The 20490-nt window shown below is 37.7% G+C and overlaps 3 protein-coding genes across 3 annotated transcripts; all 3 read left to right on the top strand.

The window, feature by feature from the left end:
* Nucleotides 1-1910: 1910 nt before the first annotated feature.
* Nucleotides 1911-4505, top strand: LOC311283327 (piggyBac transposable element-derived protein 4-like; the record flags this gene model as incomplete). Its single annotated transcript, XM_084397678.1, has 2 exons — nt 1911-2068; nt 3014-4505. 2 exons carry the CDS (start codon nt 1911-1913, stop codon nt 4503-4505), a joined length of 1650 nt encoding a protein of 549 aa, XP_084253804.1.
* A 5760-nt stretch (nt 4506-10265) lies between these two features.
* On the top strand, nt 10266-10714 carry LOC311282965 (histone H4; the record flags this gene model as incomplete). Its single annotated transcript, XM_084397095.1, has 1 exon — nt 10266-10714. One exon carries the CDS (start codon nt 10266-10268, stop codon nt 10575-10577), a length of 312 nt encoding a protein of 103 aa, XP_084253221.1. The 3' UTR covers nt 10578-10714.
* A 945-nt stretch (nt 10715-11659) lies between these two features.
* Nucleotides 11660-12760, top strand: LOC311282956 (histone H2B). The gene has a single exon (XM_084397086.1). The coding sequence runs from the start codon at nt 11679-11681 to the stop codon at nt 12051-12053; it is 375 nt and encodes a 124-aa protein (XP_084253212.1). The 5' UTR covers nt 11660-11678; the 3' UTR covers nt 12054-12760.
* Nucleotides 12761-20490: the final 7730 nt, after the last annotated feature.

Raw genomic sequence — 20490 nt, 5'->3', positions numbered from 1 at the left:
ATATATTTGTAATAAGGAATTGTCCAAGCTCAGGCTTGTCATGTATTTGGCTTTTTATTCTTGGATAAGAATTGTGAAGACCCCCATACTGAGATATAATACAATTTTCACATTAAATGAAATACAATTTTCTTATTGTGGAAAAAGCATTTTCTGTTTTTTAGCTTTTCTTGTGATTAGAATTGACCGCCATTGAGAAAATGAAACAAATCGGCAAAAACAAATCACACCGGCAGCTATCTGCTTTCTGTATTTTATAGCATTAACATGATAGATATTTACAGATACTACAAATAATAACAAAGATAACTGATATATCCTTTATGGTGATACAATGCTACATACTTATGTCTCAACTTTCACAGCTAAGTTAACTAGCGACATCGCTACCTATTTTAGTCTGACTGACTCCGACGACCAACTAACGTTACTATTAGTTAATTATAAAGACCAAATACAACCAGAAACAAATGTTCAGTCTTGCTTGTGAAAGGTAATTCACCGAGACCTGTTTTCAATTGTGTGGCGATTTTTTACAGCCCCAAGCAGCACACGAAGCAGGCATTTTTCTCAATTCCCATTATGAGAGTTATGGGAAAGTTGCCCTCCGCAATATGGCCGCGCCGTTGACGTACGATCCAGCGGCCAATAGGGCATCTATGTATTTATTATGTCTATGTTGGGCCCACTATTACACTGTTACTATTAATAAAATCGATCTCTGTGGGCCCCAAAAGTGTGTGTGCCCTTAGAATTGTCCTAACGTTTCCCCGCTTAGCGGCGCCCCTGTCAGAGGTGAATATATAGAGGCTATAAAGTGTTTAAGTTTCTCCTCATCGTGTAAGCACGTACATGTTATCACTTCGAGAAAACCAATGGTGGAGGACAATAAAGATGACTGTAGGCTACTATATGCCAAACATAATGCTGGAAAATAATTTGAGTGTGAAAAAGTATGGGATTTTGAAATGGAAAATGTATACAAACCCTGCTCCCTTGCAACAAGCTTAATTTTCTCAAAATTTAAACTAGTTCTTACACACCACACTTTATTTGCGTGTTGATACTGATGTATGATCTTCAAATGTTTATACACGTTCTCACAAAGAGTTAATATAATGTGCACCATAATATGTAAGAACATTGCGGAATTACAATTGTCAGATTAAAGTATATTATTGGCATGATTGTGATCTGTCACATGAGCGGGAAAGTCAGACAAAAAGGCGAGTTGAAGAATCAACTGGTGGTTCGGACGATGGGAAGGGATTCAAATTTAGTCTTTCCAGCAGCCCATTTCTGACCAATGAAAACACGCAACCAGAGCAGGGCCATCCAGCCCTCTGAAATTAGCATTATCTTTAAATCTTGCAATGGATCGTTCAATAAACACCTAGTTGACTGCACTAATGTGTGCAGTGCAAATGCACGCTGTAGCATATTTAATATCTTAAATATATATATATATATATATATATATATATATATATTGGAATATTTAGTGACAACTATAAGCTAATACTTAGATAAACTATATCGGTTACTGTACGGATTGATCGCGTTTGTGTCGGAGACTCCTTATTGTCTATGAAAGAAAATGTATGCCACGCAAAAAATAAATAAATAAAAAGAAATCATAAAATTGCATAGATGATTTTTTGTAGAGGCATTTACACGGAATCCGTGTGTGTTCCATTCCACAAGCTAGTATGCATGTTTTTTTGCCATCCCAATAAAATCACTGGCCACCCCTGAAAAAAGGTAACTATGCCCCGGTCTGGCCACACCCACCGGCAGGGCGAATCATTCACATGGTAATTACCTGACATAAGAAATCTGGTAAACGCCCCCTATCAATAGGATAAAATTGACAGCAAACTTTTGTTTGGCTGTATTGACCTTTCATCAAGATGGCACGTCACGCACGCGAGCAAGCTCTTCAGATGACCATAGACAGTGAGGAAGAATTAACTTTTTCTTCAGAATCCGAAGACGACGAATACCTTGACGATGAAGACCTGCATTTGGAGGAGGGCTTTGATCCAGCGCAGGACACATTTTCTCAAGAGTAAGTCATTTATTCTTATTTTAGTTATTAGAGTTGCCAACACGTATAGCTGTTTCAGACCTGTCCAGACTGAAATCTAGGCTACCTGTTTTTAATATTATGGGTGAAATGTGTTGTCCTGTGGTCTTTTCATAGTATGTCTTACAAAACAAGCATTTATTCTCTATAATGTGGAGAGAGAGAAAATTAAATATTCAGACTCTGGGTTAGCTTACATCATATTCATGTGGTTTGAGGCTTTATTACCTTCCCTTAATACAAATATAGTGTTGGTAGCACAATCTGATAGGTGGTATTATTCGGCAGAACACCGGCGTTTGCTGTAAAATACTGGCTCATCAACTGAGCTTAACTGTGTTCTCCAGTATCTGCTGAGGTGTAAATGTTTTGAACGTGCATAACATAAGGTCGTCGATGCCCCATCAACAGGCATGAAGCAGGAGACTATATATCCATTAATTGCCAATCACTTATGCATGCACTGGTATGCCACCTTCTCCAATATCTGCTTAGGTGTAAATGTTTCAATGATGCCTCATCTTCAGGCATAAAGCATCAGCCATATACATTAATTGCCAATCACTTATGCATACACTGGTATGCCACCTTGGACAATCTAAGCTAACAAATGTTCACTAATATTTGTGCTTGTACCTTTTCTTTTCTTAGAAATGTGGTTCCTTCACGTGCACCTCACACAGGGATGGCACAAAAGCATCGTTCATTTTTCAGCGCGGTTGAGAATCTTAATGAGTATGTGCACATTATCTTATATTTTACAGCTGACAGATTAATTTTGAGAACACACTGTGAAATAATACATACAAAGTGATTGTGGGTTTTAAAAAGCTTTTTAATGAATGGGCAATATATCACTATTAGTAATGGATGATGATGTTGTGATCCTGTTGTCAGCATGCTCACTTTTGTTTTCTCCCCCCACAGATGTGAGAATGACTGTGAGCAGATACCTGTTGCAAAGAGAGCCAAGAAGACTCTGTCATGGAGGGAAGAGACTGATGTCGACGTGGCCCCAAAGCCTCGGAGATTCCTGCCGGCACGGGAACCTGGGCCGCAGTTGAGTCTTGCTGACTCACACTCCCCTGTGAGTCTGTTCAAACTGTTTTTCTCAGAGAGCGCCGTGTCAAATCTGTGCCACAACACAAACGCTCAGGCAGCCAGGGCACTCGCACAGGGTCGCAAATACAGTTGGACAGATGTCTGTGTTGGCGAGCTGTACCGCTACATTGGACTCGTTTTCTACATGGCCATGGTGAAGATGAGCTCCATCGCTGACTACTGGCGGCAGGACAGTCTCTTCTCTGTGCCCTTTCCCGCCACAGTCATGTCTAGGGACCGATACCGCACCATTTCATGGAATTTGCACATGAGCCACCCAGATGCAGACAAGGAAAATGACAAAAAGAGGGGAACAGCTGAACATGACCAACTTTTCAGGGTCAAACCCCTCATGGACACCATCCGTCTTGCGTGCAAAGCCTTCTATCATCCTAGAAGAAATGTCACTGTGAAGGAAAGACTGGTGGCATGCAGAGCAAATGCAGGAATGAGACGGTTCATGAAAGTCAAGCCAACAAAGCTGGGCTTCAAGTGTTTTGTCCTTACGGACTCGTCGAATGGATATACTGTGGACCTCTCTTTGTACTTGCGCAATCACATCTTTCCCACAGACCATGGGCTTTCTTATGATGCTGTGATGTCTCTCCTGGACAAGAAAGTTTTGGGCTCTGGGTATCATGTGTACATGGATGATTTCTACACAAGTCCAAAGCTCTTAACAGACTTGTTTGCTATTAAGTTTGGTGCTTGTGGAACTTACAGAGACTATAGGAAGGACTTCCCACAGAGCTCATCTAATGCACTGACCAAAAAGTCCAGCAGGGGATCCATCCGGTGGATTCGGGATGGGCCTCTTGTGTGTGTGAAGTGGATGGACAAACAAGAGGTGTCTGTTTGCTCCACCATCCATGCTGCCTATAAAGGAGACTGTGTGCAACGAAAAGTGAAAGTACAAGATACGTGGAGGAAAAAGACATTTCCATGTCCTGCACCTGTGACCGCGTACAACCAGCACATGGAAGGTGTTGACCTGTCCGATCAGCTGTTGCAGTACTACACTGCACAGCACAAAACCATGAAGTGGTACAGAAAAGTCTTTCTACACTTCTTGGACGTTGCTGCCACCAACGCTTTCATATTGCACAAGGAGCTACACGGCAACATGACGCACAAAAAGTTTATTGAAGAGCTTATTGGAGAGCTCTGTGGTGTGTCTCAGAAAACAGCACCAAAACACACCAGTAGTGACCATGTGCCGGTTCCAGGATCTGAGCTGACCTCTGATGTCAGAAATATTGCCACTGCTGGTCGCCGCATGCGTGTTCATTGCAAAGCAGTGCATGGAAAGAAGCTGTGACGCTCACTTGTGTCTTCATTTGAACAGGAACTGTTTCCAGAAATGGCACAAAGGTGTGTGAGTGTGCTCAAACCCCCCTTATGGTATAACTAGCTGATGTTAATAGCTGAAGCTGATGAACAGCTGAAGCACAAATGTTAGGGCATGTCCAACATCTTCAGGATCCAAACCCTTAGATGCTACATGGGAGATTTTAGACCTCCATGAACTATTTTGAGAAGTTCAGAACAGATAACATCTCCATGTATTCTCTATTAAGGAGTTTCCCCAAAAACTGTTGTTGCTTTTGCCAGCATAATCCATTGGACATCTTCCCATCGTTCTCTGTAGCACATTTACTGTCCATGTTACTGTAACCTGAGCACTGGAGCCTCATGGTAAGGCAAAGGTGAGAAAAACATCCCATGCCAGTTTAACCATCCTGTTCAAATGATGTCAGTCACCCGAAGAGTGTGAAAAGTGGGGGTGCCATAAAAATAAAACAAAATAACGGAAAATAAACTTCTTGTAAAAACAGTCATTTTCGGTCAATAAAGTACCATTTATAACTGTCATTTTACATAAAATCTTGTGTTTTTCTTTAGCTTTTTAATGTTTAATGAAATCTGTTTACTTTAAATTATCTATAAACAAGTTTGAACACTGCTATATACAAATAGCCAGCCTCTTAACTGCAAAATAAAGAAATATTCATTTAATAGTTTTAATTTAATAAAAACAATAACAGTTTTAAAACTAGTAATGCTTTTAAAACAATTGTATCAGTATATTTAATATAACAATACAACAATTTGTTAAAAAAAAAAAAAAAAAAAAACGCACACAGTATAATAATAATTAAACAATTTGTCTTCAAAACTGGACCACTAGTCAACCGATGCATTACAAGGGGTCATAAAAACAAACAATTAAACTAAGCAGGAAAGAGTGAGTGTTTTCAAAGTCCTTTCAAAGTGTTTTCATTCCATACAGGAATTTTTTTTTTTTTTTTTTTTTTTTTTTTGTCCTGAGAAAACATAGCTATTTCTGGTCTCTCAGAATCATCACTATCAGCTTTTACAGCATTTTACATTTTACAGCATGCACAGGAAGATGAATTACGAGTCATCCAACATCTCAGTGTGAAACTTTTGGAAAATGCTGGAACGATAGTGTGGTCTGAGAACATCTTAAAATTAAAACAATGTTTCCAAATGTGTCCGGATTAATTTAGATGTAGCTATAGAGTTTTTTTTTTTCATTAATGTTTTGATGTATGAAATGAACTGCTGGTTTCATACCTCTGCAAGAACTCCAGCGTTGCTCCTTGGCCTGCTGGGTACGAGATGTTCAGGCAGTTTCAGGAGGCAAACTCAACTCAACAGTATCACTGAAAGTGGTGCTGTGGCTTTTAGCAATGATTTGGTACTTCCTGTTACTTATATGTACACAAGAGAAGATATCTGTACATTTTTGTAACAAACAAAATGTTTAAAAAAACAACAACAACAAAAAACATAAATTCCAGCAATTATATTATCTTTAAATGGTGCAACTCTCACCTTTTCACTATTCTTTATCAGAAACTGATCTAAAGAAATGTGCTCGGAAAGGGAGCCATATCCCTTTCCGTTTCTCCGTCTGTGTGTTTTAATGAAGACAGCGCATTCATTTAGAAGATGATTAAACTGACTCGAACTATCAGTGCATTTAACTATTTGCATGAAGTATTGTAATGGGGATTCATCTTTTTGTTTGTCTTTGGCCCCGCCCATATGAACCTTTCTGCAGCATGGACCGAAGGCAGGGATAATTGATCTCACCTGGAGTGGAGGACATTAAAGAGACGAGAGGTGAGAGAAAGGGAGGCTCGGCAGTGGTGAACCTGACTGGATTTTCGCGCTCTGGGGAATATGGGGACTCTTTGTGTTGTTCGAGACCATTTCCTTGCATCAAGCTACTCTGTTGGCATTTTTATAATTAGTAGTAATATAATTGTTACATTTAATTTATTGCCACACTTTAATATGCCAATTATATTATCAGAAAACTGAACATTTGGCGTAGTCAGGCTTTTATTTGTGTTTAATGAATAAAACAACGGAGGTGAAATATGCTCGGATTTATGGCTGCTATATATATATTATTATTTTATTTATTTTTTTTACATAATGGTTATGTTTTTCTAAATAAAAATGTCAAAGTGATATTTTTCCATTAAGTCCGGTGTTGTGATGTACCCTCTGTCCTCCATAAATCTGGTTAAACATCTTTAAAGATATCAAAAGGTTTACTACACTGGTGGCAGTGGTGGGACAAAATAATAATAATAATTTGGAGGGAGAGGGTATGTCTGTGTACCAATCAGGAGCAAGTTCATTAGTTTCAAATGGTGATATAACTAGAGGTCGACCACTAGTGGATTTTACCAATACTGATATTTAGGTTTGACTGTATGTGCCCATAACGGATTAATCAACCGATATTTTTTAAATGGATACTGGATAAAAAAAAAAATAAAAAAAAACATAACACTCCAAGTAACATTACAACAGTGCTGAACTGAAATGTGCTAAATGAAATAAATACATAAATACGAAAATATTAAATGAGAAGTTCTACAAGAACGAATTCTACAGAAAATCATTTAAACATTAAAATTTTACAGGTTTCTTTAGCTATATAGGTACATTTCATAGGTAACACTTTGCAAGTCCCATTTGTTAACAAGGATGTATTAGCTAGCTTTCATGAACTATATGCATTATGCAATATACATTTTTTATAGCATGTATTAATATTTGAGCAAGACAATTGTACCTCATTCATACATTAACTAAGGTTAACAGATAAAATAAAAATTAAAACTCAATTTAAAATGTATTAGTAAATGTTGAAAATAACAAACTAACAATAGACAATACTACAACATTTATTAACCTTAGTTATTGCTAAAGTTTTACCATTTCATATAAATCCAAAGAGTCTGCTATGCTTAAAGACGGCCATCTTTAAATATCTGCAAAGCAGAACATTAAAATTGCATACATGTATATAACATGAATAGTCTCTCACTTTACTTGTCTATAACACTTGATGATTATTTAATCAAAATAACAATATGTATTGCAGTGATTTATGTCGGCTACATGAACATATCAATGCTGAGAAAACAATCACGTCACTAGCTACTATGCAACTTCACCGGCTAATGAATGCATACAAGTGACCAGCTGGATATAACCTAAATTAAAGCAAATAGGTGGTAACAATTGTGACAATAAACATTTGGGTCAGGTTTGCCTGTGTTTTTGTCACATTGTTTTAACTGCACACTAAAAGTTTAACTGTTTAGTCCTCACAGCCTCAACGGCAAACATACTTCTGTTCTTTCTCTGCTAATGCAGCATCTAGTCAACAAATTAATTACTTTATAATGATATGGCAACATGGACTGTAGTCTTCTGTATTCATACCGTTTCGCTGTCAGTGTTTTAAATGCACATCTGTCATCATGTCAGCGCTCTCCATGCAGCTTGTGATCTCTCTGTGCTGTGCAGCCTCATGTGTTACAATAAACAACGCGCGGTGCCAGTGATAATTTTTATTTGTCCTCTAGAGGCCCCTCTCTGCATAATGCCACCAGTGTCTTCTCAGTGCTCCCGTACTGTGTAATGCCAGCGCACTCTTCTCAGCTGCTCCAGCAACGGACGCAATCCGGAAAATCTCGGTATGGATTTTTGCCGATAATGATAGTTCCACCAATCAACTATCGGTACCGATATATCGGCAAAACCGATGAATCGGTCGACCTCTAGATATGACAGCTGCTAACTCTAATGTAATTCCAGTTTCTCGCCCTCTTTTCATGCCAGAAATATTTACTGGGGTCATTGGGGTGGGACGGGAATGGTCTGACTGGTCTGAACAATTTGAGATGGCGGCACAAGTAAATGATAATGATAATAAATGATAATGAGCTCAAGTGTTTATTATTTTCTGGTCGAGCCAGAGATGTTTATGGTTTACCTTTCCTCCCGACGTCAGCTCCATAACGAGATGGCTTGTGTGTTTGGTAATGCATTAAGACGCTTGGTTTATAAAGCTTACCCTTCTGCTGATGTTGCAACGAAAGATTTACTGGCTCGTGACCACTTTGTCGCACATGTAGTAGCGGCGACATGCGTATATATTTGCGCAGTGCAAAACCTGGCACTTTAGAAGGCGCAATTTAAAACATACAAATTGTTCAGATTCTAAAGTTTGTGGTCTGAGTGCTCAGAATTCATCTGATAATAAGATGTAGATGGATATCAGGGTAGAGTAGCCATGGCGAATGGTGGAGAAATATCCAGTAGTTCACATCTAGTAAGACCCGAACCACAGCACATTCTTTACTTTTTTACTTTAGTCTGTCTGACAGAAATTACTGTCATCTGCACAGGCCTGCAGGATGGAGTTGTCGTCGTGTTTAAATGCGCATTTAATTTCCAGACAGCCTTACACCTGTGGAGCTGACAGACAGCGCGGAATGGCACCAAAGTCTGCGGACCATCTCTCATCTGTGAAGCTGACAGACTGTGATGGAGAGTGTGGCGTGGCACCAAAGTCTGCAGACCATCTCTCACCTATGGAGCTGACAGACAGCGATGGAGAGCACGGCATTACACCAAAGTCTGCGGACTAACAGCAACATCAAAAGAGGCCAAACAGAAGCACAAGGCCAGGACCCAAGTCTTTTACAATGTACAGATCCACACGGAAATGGAAAAAGATAAAGCCCATTGCCGGAAACAAAAAACTGCAGAATTCATGGACATATGCAATTTATGAAAAATTTCGGAAACATAATGCCTGCTACACACTGATTTTTACATACCAGCACTTAAAGGTCACTCAAAGTTGAAATTACCAGGTGTATCCAGTTAAGGCATCATGTTCCTTCAAAACTTGCAATGGACATTATATTTTTCATATTAGACACAAACCATTGAGCAGTGACAAACAAATTCCAATTCAGGTGACAAGAATTGGTAAGGTACGTTAACCCATTTGAAACCGTGAGACATGCAGAATGCAGTGTTTGTGGGCACATTTACTACGTTTAATGCACAATCGACATGAGTCGATTTCATGTGTGCGAGCCCTGGCTTGTGGCGGGCTGTGTCTGTGTGTAGGAATGAGCACTGAGCTGGCATTTTTACTACACTCATAACACCCTCGGCCGTGGCCAGAATACCAGAAAATACACTCTTTATGGGATTTATCTGGGTCGCCGAAAAAACGGCGTTTGTGTGCAGGCAAGCGGGCTGTGGTTCCGGCTTGTTTACTGCAGAATACACTGGAACAGTCACATTGTCTGGAACTGAACGAGCGAGAAGTTTTGGTAGAAGTCTGGCCGCGCAGCGAGACCTGAACACCGTCGTTTCCCTAGACGTACTAGGACGACTTTGAGGGCTCTGGCTTTACCGCAATCCTAGGCCGGGGACCACGCGGAGGGGGCCGGCGGTTAGCAGAGCGAGAGCATGGTCTCGATTCCCGGGCCTGTCGGCGCTGCGAAGTGGCGGCGGTGGGCGGAGGCTGTGGCTGTGAGCTTCGAGCAGACGGCTGTTTCGCACGGCCTGCTGTGGAGCTATATTTTGGGGGATGGGTGTGTGTCATGTGACGCGGCACTGGTTTCTGTCAGGTCCTGTAAGCGAATGTAAAGGGCTTCCTTGTAACGCACTGCAGTATTTATTCGTTGTCTTTCATTGATCGACTGAGGAAGTCAGAGAGTGAATCATGTCTGGAAGAGGCAAAGGCGGTAAAGGACTCGGGAAAGGAGGCGCTAAGCGTCACCGTAAAGTTTTGCGCGATAATATCCAGGGAATCACCAAACCCGCCATTCGTCGTTTGGCTCGCCGCGGCGGCGTCAAGCGCATCTCCGGTCTGATCTACGAGGAGACCCGCGGAGTGTTGAAGGTGTTCCTGGAGAACGTGATCCGCGATGCCGTCACCTACACCGAGCACGCCAAGAGAAAGACCGTCACCGCCATGGATGTTGTGTACGCGCTGAAGAGACAGGGACGCACCCTGTACGGCTTCGGCGGATAAACGTCTGAAAGCAGGAGAAACCACACAAACCCAACGGCTCTTTTAAGAGCCACACACTCTGCCACATAAAGAGTCAATGTTTTGACCACGTTAATCATATAATTAATTTTAAAACGTTTTGTAAACTGAATCCAGGATGAGCTACACTAATACAGTAATAAATAAAACTTCACAATTTTCTTTTCCTTAATAGACAACACCTATAAATGTAAACATTTGTTTTTTTTACGCATGGTAATAAATTGAACTATTTTATTAACATTTTGAATTCATAAAACATTATGCCATTCTGATGTGGCTGTTCTTTGGATTCATTTGGTGAGAGTATTATCCTCCTTTTCTTTGAGGGACTTACATTTTATTTCTCATTGAAGTTTTGAAAACAATTCCGTGGGTTTTATCACTTGTCTCAGAATCTGAAGAGTTTTCTGGTATCTGTCTATAACTTGAACTTTTTTCACAAAAGTTTTTAACAAAAAGAAATGAACATGAAATTATTTAATGGCCATGATGAGACATTTTTTTCAATCATATGATTTTTTAACCTTTTATATATATATATATATATATATATATATATATATATATATATATATATATATATATATATATAATTATTTTTTTTAATTGTGAACCATATTGAATTGAAACATGAGTTGCCTTTGAAGGCAGCTACAATGTAACTTGTGGTTCACGTTGCCTGTTTAAGGGTTAAACATCTCACCAATAGTTTCATAAGTAGGCCTACACCGTTTTTTTTTTTAACTCCCTCAATGGATTTATAAGGGGTTTTAAAATTACTCGATGATGCACAATATTAGAACCGCTTATTTTCTCAAAAATATTGAATAAACGAGCGGGAAACGAAACAAAGGAATCTTTTGGAGTGGTGGGCGGGACTATTATTCTTCCGCCTGTGATTGGCCCTCGTGATACTTCGAGTTGTCCAATGAAGTACGAGTTTATGGGTTTGGCCTATGAAAACAGACAATCAGAGAAATCTCGTATCGCTTTGAAAATTAGCATAGGGCAGTGAATAAATACCTCTGTATCACACTAGAAAAATACATTACTTTGTCAGTCTTGTGATCTCGCATCATCATGCCTGAACCAGCAAAGTCCGCGCCTAAGAAGGGCTCAAAGAAGGCCGTCACCAAGACCGCCGGTAAGGGAGGAAAGAAGCGCAGAAAGTCCAGGAAGGAGAGCTACGCTATCTACGTGTACAAAGTCCTGAAGCAGGTTCATCCTGACACCGGCATCTCCTCCAAGGCGATGGGCATCATGAACTCTTTCGTCAACGACATCTTCGAGCGCATCGCCGGTGAGTCGTCTCGCCTCGCGCACTACAACAAGCGCTCCACCATCACCTCTAGAGAGATCCAGACCGCCGTGCGTCTGCTGCTGCCCGGAGAGCTGGCCAAACACGCCGTGTCCGAGGGCACAAAGGCCGTCACCAAATACACCAGCTCAAAGTGAGGCGTGCCTGACTTCAACTACCCCAAAGGCTCTTTTAAGAGCCACTCACCTTCTCAGATAAAGAGCTTTTGTGTCTTACTATTTACAGCTTCTATTCTGAAGATTTTCATGGATCTTCTCGTGCTAATATGAACATTGATGACAACACTTTCCCAAGTTTTTAAGGGGATAATTTAGGCTGAGCACGTTTCATAGCCCTAATCCATCTCTTTCAGTGTGCCATTAGTTTTAAAATGTCAAGGAAAAAAAATAGGCTTGTCTTTTGTTTCTTGAACATTGTGTAAATTGTGAACTATAACTGCATTTCCCAACTTCTGTAAATCTCATCAACAACAAACCACAACTGTATTTCAAGTGCATTTTTACCTTACTACAACAGGCATTTGTGCCTTATACCAATTTAAAATATACCAATGAATATTAGAAATCACTATTTATTCTACTGTTTTTAAGAGAAATATACTAAAATATCAAGATGGATTTGCAGAAATGCATACAAAATTACCACGATGTGTTGATTGTGACAGTAAAAAGAAAGATGGCTGTGTTTTCTATCTTGATTTAACTTAAAAAAAAATAGAAAATGAAAAAAAAAAAAATCTACTTCAAGATTATTGTCTTTAGATATAACATGACATCCATTCAAACAAACGGACAGACTGAGGAAAGGGGGAACAATAGACATATCAATAATTTAGCAATCTGAAAGAAAGTTTATATTCATTTTTAAACAACACAAGACTAATGTTTTAACTTCAGAAAAGTTCAACATTTGGTGGTGTAATCCTGATTTCTGTCACAGCTTTCATGCATCTTTGCATGGTGCATCAAACAAATTCATAAGAAAAAAAAAATGTAAATAATAAATCAGGTCCATAGTGGATAGAGACTTTGGACATTCCAGTTCAACCCATTTCAAGAGTTGCATGATAAGTGGGTAATAGAGAAATAATAATATTAGGCTCTGTCGTGCAGTTTGCTAACATGTTTTAATTTAAGGCAAAAACAATTAGCTCATTAAAGTAATTATTACAAGATGTGATCAAAATTACTATATATATATATATATATATATATATATATATATATAGATTTATAATTGTCTGACCCCCTCAATTTGTTATAAAACATGAAAAAATAATTCAGGCAAAATATGAGCTCATTTGAACAATATTTAGAGGTGGCTCGATGACGTTGAAATTTTGTATACCGTATTTTCCGCACTATAAGGCGCACCGGATTATAAGGCGCACCTTCAATGAATGGCCTATTTTAGAACTGTTTTCATATATAGGGCGCACCGGATTATAAGGCGCATATAGAATAGAAGATACTGCAGTCAAATGTTTGACTGGGTTTGCGTTATGCAGTGGTCACCAACCTTTTCAAGCCTAAGATCACATCCAAAGTCCAAATGTAAACCAAGATACCTTGTTTATACTCGACGCGTCCGCATGAGCGCGAAGTTAATAAAAAAAAATAATATCCGTCTGCTCAGGCAGATTCGGCTTAACAGCGCGCGCGCCTCTGAATCCGAAGATGCATGACTTTGAGCCGAATCTGCCCGAGCAGACGGATATTAGTAGTACATCTCATCACACCGGCACCCAGTTTGCGCGTCTAAATCAGTTGTATGGTCTGGTGTTCAGTCTAAAACAAAACAGTTGCGTCAAGTATAAATGCCTCGTCTGTTTGGGGAGTTGCGCGCGCAGTCAGCGGAGGCTCGCGCTCCGGTGTCAGGCGAAAGTATAAACAAGGTTTAAGTCAGCGGTTGTTTAACAGACGTTAACATAAGGCGCCAGATCCATATATAAGGCGCTCCGGATTATAAGGCGCACTGTCGTTTTTTGAAAAAAATAAAGGCTTTTAAGTGCGCCTTATAGTGCGGAAAATACGGTAATCAGTTATTATGCTCAATTTGTGATAATTACCACTTGCCTAATTTTATCTAAACTATTTAAATTACATACTTGCTTATTTAATGGCAATTCTGAATTTACACCTATTTTGCACAAAATATATTCTATGCATTTCTTGCAGAAGCATAAATTGTTAATGACGGGCTAACAAAGCCACTTTCACAGAAATGCTGTGTTAAGAAACTCTGGACTATTGACTTTGAACTGTGCAAACTTAGTCCAGGCAAAGTAGCGTTTTACGACAGACTAACTGTAAAATTATTTTTTGCAGCTTAGATAATTTCTATGAGGTGTCCAGAACAACATACTAAGTCCTAAGAAATCCTAGTTGAGGAAATATGTTAAATTCTCATCAATCCGAGATGTGTGCCAATAAGGCCAGGCAACAATACACCCCAATGGGGCTATTTTTTCCTTTACTCCTATCAAAATTAAACTTAACACAATGAAAGTACCCACGAAAAGTAATCATTTTTGTATCACAAGTTTCTTAGAAAATTTATTTTAATATGCAAATGAGCTATACACTAATCGAATATGCCCAAAATACACCCAAATAGGCTTAATTTTTTCCTTTACTCATACCACAATAAAACTTTACATAGTAAAAGTATACATGAAAAGTAACTTTTTTTTTTGTATTACAAGTTTCTTTTGAAATGAATTTGAATATGCACATGAGGGCCACACTTATTGAATATGTCCTAATTTGCATATATTAGGACATATTAATATGTTTATTTTTTTATTTTTTTATAACTAACCTAGATATTGCTGTTGCTAGCTTCTCATAACACTGCAAAGCTACTTTACAAACGGTAGAAGTCTGATGTGTGGCCCGCCTGGTCTGAAATACTTGCTAACTACAAAAAGAGAAGCAGTTTTGGTGTCTGGCAAAATTATTTTAAAGAGCTGGAATGTCTGGAAAGTGTGTCTATCTGGCTTTTCATCTGTCTTCTGTGTGAGAGTGAATCGTTTAGTTGGTAAGAATGACTTCTGCCTGTAATCTCGTAATCTTACCAACAATACCAATCATTTGTAAATCTACCAGCCCAAAATTTAATCTCACCACATTACTAATGACTAAGATGGCTATTCTGACTTTCTTCCGATGTTATCTGTGGGGGAATGTCATTAGGTAAGGCTTGTTCGCAAAAAATAAAATAAATAAAATAAATTTAGAAAGCAACTGGAGGCAAGATTGTGCAATCAATTCTTAAGGTCAATATAAGTATTTTTGTGGCAAGTGACCCAGGTAAGTGTGGCAAGTGAATTCAAATGTAGCCTATTGTGTTTATTCATAGGTTAACTTACTGAATGGACATGAATGTGTTAGTTATCTGGCCCCTGTTTTTTCTACTTGTGACTTTATGGTTTCTTGGCCATAAGTCAATTAGGCCTAGTGCTGAGCTCATTTGCATATTTAAAATAGATTTTTCAAAGAAACTTTTGTAAAACAAAAATGTTACTTTTCATGTATACTTTCACTGTGTAAAGTTTTATTGTGGTAGAGGTAAAGGAAAAAATTAAGCCTATGCGGGTGTATTTTGGGTAGCCTATATTCGATTAGTGTATAGCTCATTTGCATATTCAAATTAATTTTCAGGAAACTTGTAATACAAACAATGTGACTCTTCATGGGTACTTTCATTGTGTAAAGTTTCATTTTGATAGGAGTAAAGGAAAAAAAATAGCCCCATTGGGGTGTATTGTTCTCTGGCCTTATTGGCACACATCTCAGATTGATGAGAATTTAACATATTTCCTCAACTAGGATTTCTTATTAGGACTTAGTATGTTGTTCTGGACACCTCATAGAAATGATCTAAACTGCAAAAAATAATTTTACAATTAGTTCTATTTTTGACTCCAAAATTTGTTACTTTGCCTGGACTAACTGTGAAAAGATGTGTATCATCTGTTATCTTACAATAGTCAAATGTATGTTGTGTAAGATATATTTGGTTAAATAATTAATATAGTACTCGATTGAACTGTGATCAAGTAATAGGCTATGTGATTTGATGCATTCTGCAAATTGTGTATATTGAATACAATGCTCAATGCTAAACGTTTTAGAATGAAGAATTTTGCTGACTTGTAGAATTGCCTACAAAAACAGCGAACTTTGATGTGCTTGAGCTACCTCTAAATATTAATATTTTTGGTGTTTTTAGCATAAATGGAACAAATCTAGCAGGTCAGGTTGCAGAAAAAAATAAATAAAAAAATCTTACATTTAAGGGCCACCCTAATATATATATATATATATATACAACACCTGCATCACATCTCTTCTTCGCTTGTCTCTGCACTCAGATTTCAGTTGTTCTTCTATAGCAGCTGTTCTGAAAAACAACAAATATTAATATAAAAAAAACAGATTATATATGCATCTCTCTCTCTCTCTCTCTCTATCTCTCTCTCTCTCTCTCTCTCTCTATATATATATATATATATATATAATATATAAGAATGACAGTGCGCTGAGTATAATGTACTTGGTGGGTAATGTAATCAAAACCCTTCACAGAATCAGCAGTTTCAAATGTATGCTCTCTTATAAGCATCCCTTTTAACAATGTAATCTTTGTACTTATTTGTAATTAGAAATATATATTAGAAAGTAATCAAAAAGGCAATAAGGTTGTCAAGCTTGAACAAATATAAACACCAATCAACACACACTACCATAATTGGCTGGTCAGCTCAAGATAAAGTAACTTAATGTTCATAACATGTTTTTTTTTTCAAACTTGGCTGGTCAGCTCAAGATGAAGTAACTTAATGTTCATGACATGTTTTTTTTCAAACTTTTCAAAGATCATTTACATCATAACAATGAAGCCAAATTGTTCAGGAAATCAGAAATAAATACACAGCTTCATTTTGTAAACAGTGAGCTAAACAGTGACTAAACAGTGAGCTATTTATTTATGCAAACAGCAACTAAAACTTACCAGTAACTTCTGAGGGCAGTATCTTATACTTCGAGTCTGCTTCAACTTCGACTTGAAAAGCTTGGCTCTGATTGGTCAGATTGAATGTAGCTGAACTAAAAAATACGTGTTGTTACACTTTGTCAAAAATACGACTGGCACAGATAAGTAACGTTAATGTAATACAAATCTTACCTAGAATCACAATATAATGAGGTACCAAATGTCACACGCCATGCAAACTTAAAGAAGCTGGGCAAAATTAAAAACAACACTATGTTTTCTATTATCATAAGAACCAATCACAACCGTTCAAACGGCTCTGGAACCAATCAGGACTAGTCACATGTATTACGCTATTGTTTGAATTTAAGTGCAAACTTTTTTAAACATCTTTGAAAAATGTATCTATGATGCATTTCAAATAATATGATGTTGAAATCCTTGTGGGAATTTCAGTAGTACAAACGTATCATGTAATGGACAACAGCCTTTTAAGTAGCCTTTTACAACAAACAAGTAAAAGTGAACAACATTATTTTAAAGTATGCTTATTGCAATGCTTAATTAATAGTTGACAAATGTTTCTAATACATTATAAGTTGGTACATTGTAAATGTAAAAAATTATATTTTTTCAAAATATTAAAATGATAAATACATAAATATTTAAAATATATTGCAGTAGGCCTGTTTATAAAGCACATATATTTTAAACACACTAAAAGCTTAATCATTTTGCTATGTTCTTACACAAAGTACTCATAAAATGTACTTTAAGTAATAGCAACATAGATATGTTTTCTTTAAATACATTAACACTTCACTAAAAGTATGGGTTCTGCATTATGTTGACCTGTACATTTCTGAAATCAGGACCGCTTCCCACGTACCGACTAGGACATGAAAAGTTTAGCAGATTATTTGCGCTAAATGAATGGTTAATGTCATGGTGCAATGAGCAGAAACTGCTCTTTGTAAATAATTGGAATCTGTTTTGGGAGCGTCCTAGGCTTTTCCGTGCCGATGGCTTACACCCAAGCAGATTCGGAGCAGATCTTCTGTCGGATAACATCTCCAAAATGTTAAATACCTTTTGACTAGTAACCAAAAGTCCAAATCATAGTCTCTGCTGCACCAATTTAACTGATATAAATACTAGTGTAGAATATTGCATAGAAACTGTGTCTATTCCTCGTTTAGTGAGATCAAATAACAAATCTACTGCAGGATCTAGGAAAAATCTAATTGTTATTAAAACAGAAAATGTTGCTATTAGTAAACAAAAACAATTTCTAAAGCTAGGTCTTCTAAACATTAGATCACTCACACCTAAGGCAGTTATTGTAAATGAAATAGTCACAGATAATAGCTTCGATGTACTTTGCCTAACTGAAACCTGGCTTAAACCAAATGATTATTTCGGTCTAAATGAGTCTGCTCCTCCTGGATACTCCTATAAGCATGAGCCCCGTCTGATTGGTCGTGGCGGTGGTGTTGCGACAATTTATAGAGATATTCTCAATGTTACTCAGAAAGCGGGTTATAAGTTTATTTCGTTTGAAGTACTTGTACTAAATGTTACGCTCTTAGATGTTAGAAAAACATCCCTATTATCTCTAGCCTTGGCTACCGTATATAGACCGCCTGGGCCTTACGCTGATTTCCTAAAAGAGTTTGCAGATTTTCTCTCAGACCTATTAGTCAATGTCGATAAAGCATTAATTGTTGGAGATTTTAACATACACGTAGATAATCCAAATGATGCGTTAGGGGCTGCGTTTACAGATTTATTAAATTCATTTGGGGTCAAGCAAAACGTCACCGGACCAACTCATCGTCTTAATCATACACTCGATTTAATTATATCACATGGAACCGATCCAACCGATATAGATATTATACCGCAAAGTGATGAAGTCACTGACCATTACATGGTAACTTGCATATTACGTACTGCTGTAATATGTCATGCGGCGCCGCGTTATCAACCAGGCAGAACAATCCTTCCATCCACCATAGATAATTTCTCAAATTGCTTATCTGATCTGTCTCAGCTGCTGCCTGAACCCAAACAAACAGATGAACTAGAAGAACTAACTAGCATTATGAGCACTATTCTCTCTAGAACATTGGATGTTGTTGCACCTATTAGATTAAAAAAGGTCAGAGAGAAAATTAAAGCACCGTGGTACAACAATACTACGCATGTTCTAAAGAGAGAAACCCGTATTTTAGAGCGTAAATGGAAACAAACTAATTTAGAGGTCTTTAGAATCGCGTGGAAAGACAGCTGTCTATACTAGTATGTTTATACTAGTATGTCACGTTATAAAAAGGCCCTAAAAGCAGCCAGGGCTGAGCACCTCCGCAAACTAATAGAAAATAACCAAAATAATCCAAGGTTTTTATTTAACACCGTGGCTAGACTAACAAATAAACAGACATCACCCGAACAAAATATCCCGTTACAGTTTAGTAGTAATGATTTTATGAAGTTCTTCACTGAGAAAATAGAAAGCATCAGAACCACAATTGTAAACGTTCAATCTTCAGTTGCGCCTTATAATTCAGCCTTAATTATCACCCCACAAGAACAATTACAGTGCTTTACAACTATAGAACAAATAGAGTTAAATAAACTTATCACTTCCTCTAAAACAACAACATGTTTATTAGATCCGATACCAACTAAACTACTGAAAGAAGTGTTACCTGTAGTGGAAGAGCCTCTCCTTAATATTATTAACTCGTCTTTATCTTTAGGTCATGTTCCAAGAACATTTAAACTGGCAGTTATAAAACCTCTCATTAAGAAACCACAATTAGATCATAATAACCTAGCAAATTATAGACCCATTTCAAATCTTCCATTTATGTCTAAAATATTAGAAAAAGTGGTGTCCGCTCAATTGTGTTCTTTCTTGCAAGAAAATGATATCTATGAGAAGTTTCAGTCTGGTTTCAGGCCGCACCATAGCACTGAAACTGCGCTCGTTAAAATCACAAATGATTTACTTTTAGCTTCTGACCAAGGCTGTATCTCAATACTAGTTTTACTTGATCTTAGTGCTGCGTTCGATACTATAGATCACACAATACTCTTAGATCGACTACAAAATTATACTGGTGTTCAAGGACAAGCATTAAGCTGGTTTAGATCATACTTATCTGACCGCTACCATTTTGTCTATTTAAATGGAGAAAAATCGATCATAACTCCAGTAAACTATGGAGTGCCGCAGGGATCTGTGTTAGGCCCTCTATTATTCTCAGTATATATGATGCCACTTGGAAATATTATAAGGAAACATGGAATTAGTTTCCATTGTTATGCTGATGACACTCAAATATATATTTCATCACGGCCAGATGAAAACGCTAAATTATCCAAATTGACAGAGTGTGTTAAAGATATAAAAGATTGGATGACGCGTAATTTTCTTTTATTAAATCCAGACAAAACAGAGGTACTACTTATCGGTTCAAAAAACCGCCCACAAAACCTCTCGCAATACAACTTTAATATAGTAGGATGTCCTGTTACTTTATCCTCTACAGTAAAAGACCTGGGTGTTAT

Source organism: Rutilus rutilus, assembly GCF_951802725.1.
Source record: "Rutilus rutilus genome assembly, chromosome: 23".
NCBI classification, from domain to species: Eukaryota; Metazoa; Chordata; class Actinopteri; order Cypriniformes; family Leuciscidae; genus Rutilus; species Rutilus rutilus.
This window is presented reverse-complemented; position numbering and strand designations above follow the sequence as displayed.